This window comes from Bactrocera latifrons, unplaced genomic scaffold (assembly GCF_001853355.1).
Source record: "Bactrocera latifrons isolate USDA-ARS-PBARC rearing strain unplaced genomic scaffold, ASM185335v1 scaffold_120, whole genome shotgun sequence".
NCBI lineage: Eukaryota > Metazoa > Arthropoda > Insecta > Diptera > Tephritidae > Bactrocera > Bactrocera latifrons.
Window position 1 is genome coordinate 612,250 of NW_017534631.1, and position 5,649 is coordinate 617,898.

Genomic DNA, 5,649 nt, shown 5'->3' on the forward strand with positions numbered 1-5,649 from the left:
ATATAATAAAAAAATCGATATTTTGAAACTCGTAAGCCCATGTAACCCTTAACGACCATTTCGAGCAGTATAGCGCCGATTTTGAAAAATTTTCGGCCTATACTCCTAAATAATCTAACGAGAAATATCAAACATTCACACATTTTTGATAAACAGCTCAAAAAATCACTTACAGGATGGCGTTCCGAGGATCTCATATGACTTTTCTGTTCCTCAAATAAGTAAATGGTTCTTATTAAAGCCAACAGGCAATATAAGATGAGTCTCATCGCTCAACGAAAAGTCTACCCTTTTGAACGAAAATAATATAAATTAAAGCTTCGTCATTTGAACAACTCGCCGCTATTTAACCATTAATGTAAATAAAAGTGCTGAATTTGCTTTTCCAAAACACACCAGTTCTTAAATGTCAAAGTTATTAACTACTCACATATAAGAGGTTTAAAGACAATGATACTTGTTAGCAAATAATCTTGCTAAACATTAAAATTAACTTCGAAAAAAAAACTTACCATGATCACAGCAATTTGTTATTAATGCAGAAACATCTGCACATACAAATACTTAATCATACAAATAATAATTTTCATGCAACATTGTCATGAAAATGTTCTATCTTCGACCTCCACTACGTACGATCACCCAAAACCGCAACAAATATTGAATAGAAGTTGAAAATGTTTTAATGCTGATAATATTCGGTTGATAAGAATGGTTTAGCATTTTGCTAACAAAAACTCTTTTGCGCTAAAGTAATGTATTCACGCATGTTACATACATTTGTACACACAAACATTCATGTGCATGCATACAGACATACACCATTGTATTTACGAGAACGACGCCACAGCTCAATCAAGTAAAAGTCGAATTTATTCCGAGCATTTCATTAGACTACGCCAAGCTTTATACATACATATGTGCACATCCGACATACATATGTATATATGTAAATGCCATGCAGATTACTATGACTTGAGTAGCTTTGTTTGAATTCGCGAGTAAAATTTTGGCGCGCCGCATCTTATAAATTCAAATATACAAAATGGTTGTTGTTGCTGTTATTACCTATACACAAAATGGAAATAAACAATACTGTAAATATTTATAGTAAAAGAGCCATTGTGGCGACGACGTACACCATCACAACAGAAACAAAAAAATGTTCGGAAACAACAACAACCAATTGACTGCAATAACTCTGAGTGGGTGCGAATTCGAAGAATACAATTAAACAAATATATTTACATATACGCCAGATGTACATTTCTATATATTTGAATATATATGTGTTTAGGTTTGTAACCGTATCGGACATTGTGAAAAGTAAGCCACGCGCTCACCGAGCGCATGCCGGCGGACGGAGCGCAGACAGTGGTGGGTGACTTATCTATACGTGTAGTCGGACTGGATCATAGGAGTCGTCTGCGAGGTGTGGTAAATTCATATATGCATGTAGTTGAGTTCAAAGTTATCGCCCACATGGATCATATTATCTATGTATGTGTCAATGTGTATAAAATATATGTACAGTGGTGATAAAAATAATAGAAACAAATTTGTTTTTTGTTAGCAATAGTTAACAGCATCATCATTATTTTATTTTCTCTAACTTTAAAGCTAAGATATACAGCCTTGGGAACTTGTGCGCTCGAGGATAGTTAGATTAATTGCGCTATCTTTAAACACTTTTTTCTCGAAAATGTTTTTTTTTTTTTTTTGAAGTCGGTTTTCAAGATTTCTCGAAAAATATTCAACCGATCTTCGTGAAATTTGGCTCAGGTGCTTGAGATGCAATTTTTAAAGACTTGGACGACGGATTTTAAGTTTTTTTTTGTAAAATTTAATTAATTTTTTATTTATTTAGATTTCGAAATTTTACTGATAATTCTGGAAAATATGAATTTTCGGACCTTCATTAGATAAAAAGAGATATTGGATTAAATTTTTATTCAAACACCTCTCAAATTTTTGTAACATTTATCGAATATTTTTACAAAATAAAATTTCTCTTACATAAAAATTAATTGCAAAATTTCTAAATGTAAATTAAAAAAAAATATTATATAAAAAAAAATACTATAGTATGTAAATGTTACTTAGAATGGATATATATGTTTAACCGAGAAAGGGTTTATTTTGCAAGGAAATTTCTATCAAAATTTGGGAGAAAGATTAAATGTAGGTCCGCTTTAGGAGTTCGAAAGGATAAATTATTGATCTTTTGCACGCAACACAATTTTCGAAATATATTTATATTATATCAAGCGGCTATTTATGGAAAAAATGGCATGTTGTGTGCAATTCCTATTGGTTAGTTAATGATTTTACGATAGAAATATAATATTAGCAAATAAACTTTATATCGTCACATAAAATGCAAAATAACGTAACATCAGCTTTCATAAGTTCACAAGTGAAGGAAAAACAATATAATACTGAAACAAAATGTGTGTTTTGGTTATAAAATGCTTATATATTGGTTATATTGGATAACGGAAGCTTAAAAGCTTATAAACATTATGCAATATGATGTAATGGGTCATAAGCCATAAAAAACGCAATTTTGAACATATTGGTGATACGATGTTTTACATTTTAAGTGACGACATAAAAGAAGTATAGCGTGGTTTCAACAGCCAGATATCTTTTTGCACAACATTGTACTTATGTGTATGAACACTTATGCATATGTAAATGCATAGCTAAACGAGTTAGATGTGGTCCAGTACTCAGCGTCGCTGTCCGGCGGCTGACCCAGCGTTTATCCGGAGAATATGAAATACATATGTATGTGCGTTTAAAAAAGATACTAACGTGCATACATACATATGTTTGTGTGCAGTATCACATATATATATATGTATGTATATGTAAATCCATTTATCTGTACAACCACTCACCTTAAGTTATGAAAACAATGCAAAGAATATGGAAATACAGCTACAAAAAAGGAATACAAAAAGAGCATGGAATGAAAACAAACAAAATTACAAAAAAAGAATAACGAAAAAAACAAAGCATTAAAAGAACATCAGAATGAAAGAAAAAAGAAAACGAAATAGCAGCGCTCCATTCGCTCTGTCCAGCTTGACGCCGAAGTAAACTCGAAACAAGATGTCAACCGTGTTCTCATTGTTGTTTGGCACACGTGAGAATCAAAATCGAAGCGATTTCGAACCTAACAAAATAGCAGTTAAATACTTATTGAAATACCAGTTTCTAATAAGTCACATTTTGATTCGAGTCAGTTTCATCCAAACGGCTATCAAGAACGGTTTGATTAAATGTCTAAGAACGTTCAAATAATACAAACAACTACCATACTACCAGTAAAGCATTGAAGTTCGTTTAAAAACTCTACTCAATTTAGCTGCAAAGCACTTGAGCAAAATATTGTTTTTAATAAATCGTGAACTTTTGAAGTATAACGTAATAATTGTGCGGCTTATTGAAATTAAAAGTGAATTTCGAACAATTAAGAAACGTGTTTTCAGTTTATTTGTGAAAATGGAGGAAGCTATGCATATAAAACGCGCCAATAAAATGCCCTGCAAAAATGATCGCAAGTCATATTTGCAGAAAGTTATGTTGACTAGGTAATTTTGGGTTGGAAAATTAGGAAATTATTAAGTAAATAACTAAAATAAATTATAATATTTATTACACGCTATTTACACTCGAACACAATGCAGTAAACATTGGCAAAGCATAAGTGCCATTTTATTTGATTAAATTTTTATTTTTATTTTGATTTTGTTTTTATTGTTTGTAAACCTGCATTTAATTGTGGTTGGGATTTTCCCAACTCATTGACGCCACTTGGTTGAGCTGCCAAGTAGTTTGTTTGTATTAGAAATCAGGTTTGCAGACATTGTTCATTCATGTATTACTCATACGCCTAGCCTCTCTGCTTTTTGGCATTAGACAAGTGGTAGCCTAAGCAGAAGAGAAAACAAATAGAAGCCGGCAACTTATTAGTGCTTGTGGAATTACTGAAAAATTTTGCAGCTATAAACTGTTATGCATACATACATACCAAAATAGATATTATATACATATATTTTTATTTGAAGGACTTTATTTTGCTCACCATTTTTTTATTGAAATGTATAATAAATATTAAAGACAAATTGCACTATAAAATCTATATATTAGAAGCTTCAGTGAGATGTATAAAGAATTTATATTACTTTTCTTTTCGATTTTTTGAAATATATTATAAATGGTAATAACTATTTAATTGAGTAATAACCAACGTACCTCTTTTTTATTAAAGTATTTGTCATCAAATGCTGTGGGGCATTTTTTTATATTATTCCCTGAACAGGTTACATAAGGTCTGTCCCGATGTTTGTAAATAACAAAAGGAAAGGAAGGGATACTCTTTAAAGTATTTATAAATGATCAGCCTGCGTGACGAGCTGAGGCTATTAAGCCGTATCCGTCGGTTTGTCTGTCTGGGCATACGCGAACTAGTTTAAAATATTCCAAACGTCATTTTTTCTACTAAAGCTGCTCATTTGTAGGAACCACCGGTATTGTACAATTACCATATAGCTGTCATAAAAACTGAGAGATCAAATGCAAGTCCTTGTATGGAAAACTCTTTTATTTGTTAAGATCTCTTCACAACCTTTCACACATATTATTATCCAAAGCATCGCTACAACTACTATACATTTTTACTCTCATCTAAACTAACAATTAAAATCAGAAAAATATAGTGAAATTTGTGAAGCCATAGAAGAGAATAATTCCTGTGCTGGAATTTATGAATTAACAAAACGTTTAGTAGCTAATACAAATTTGCACAGGCCAGTACCCGCTAGTTCGGTGGGATGTCGCTCCTAAGTGTTTAAGTTTTGATCTCCCAAACGCGGGATAGACAAAAAGAAAGTGTTGAGTTATACCATACAGTTTCTGCCGATGGCGTGTGATAGGATTCGAAAATCGAATCAGTCTTGTTAGCTGAACGCCAATATTGTAATGGCCTGTTAAAAGCCTCACTGCGGGCAAAGAGATAGTAAAATATTAGTTAGTTTAGTCATAAAAAAATTTAAAAATGTAGTAGTTTAAAACAGGGACTGTAAATAATAGCTATTCTTGCGACTTTTAAATGAAAAAAGGCAATCACTTAAAATCGACATACAAAAAAGTGATAACATCATGTTATTCCTTTTCGATAATGACATGCATTTCCATAAGGAATTTTTAATTTCGGATTTCATGATCTATTTTATAAAACATCATATTCTAATCACTACTGTAGGAAATAGAAATAAAAATTTTGTTAACAAAAATCATACTAAAGGCTATACGATCATAGATTTTTTATACAGTTTTGTTCCATGTCCTTTCAGAACGAATTCAAAAGATCAAATTTATATTTTAGATTAAAAAATATCTAGAATATTTTAGTTAAACTATTACGACGTCTTACGAATAATAATTACTTTTCATTTTAACTAAAGTTTTAACTTGCTATTCAATCAAAGAGTATCACTAGTCCACTGGTATCTTTCTCTTAAAGTTATCGATTTAATTAATATTTTTAGAATAATTTTCAACACTAAAATGCTCTTCTTCTTTAAAGTATCTATGATTGTTTTATATAAAAATGTTATATTAAAAAAAATTATTTAACAA

At 31.0% G+C, this 5,649-nt stretch overlaps 1 protein-coding gene across 6 annotated transcripts in view; it reads left to right on the forward strand.

Moving 5' to 3' along the window:
- LOC108978367 (nocturnin) overlaps positions 1-5,649 on the forward strand; it is a 46,265-nt gene that overhangs the window by 34,570 nt on the left and 6,046 nt on the right. Inside the window, exon 1 of one of the 6 annotated variants that reach the window (XM_018948613.1) lies at positions 3,174-3,599. The exons of the other annotated variants lie outside the window; for them this stretch is intronic. Coding sequence (XP_018804158.1) covers positions 3,511-3,599 — 89 coding nt within the window. The 5' untranslated portion in view covers positions 3,174-3,510. Of the gene's footprint in view, positions 1-3,173; positions 3,600-5,649 lie in introns of those variants that run through there. 6 annotated transcript variants of the gene reach the window in all.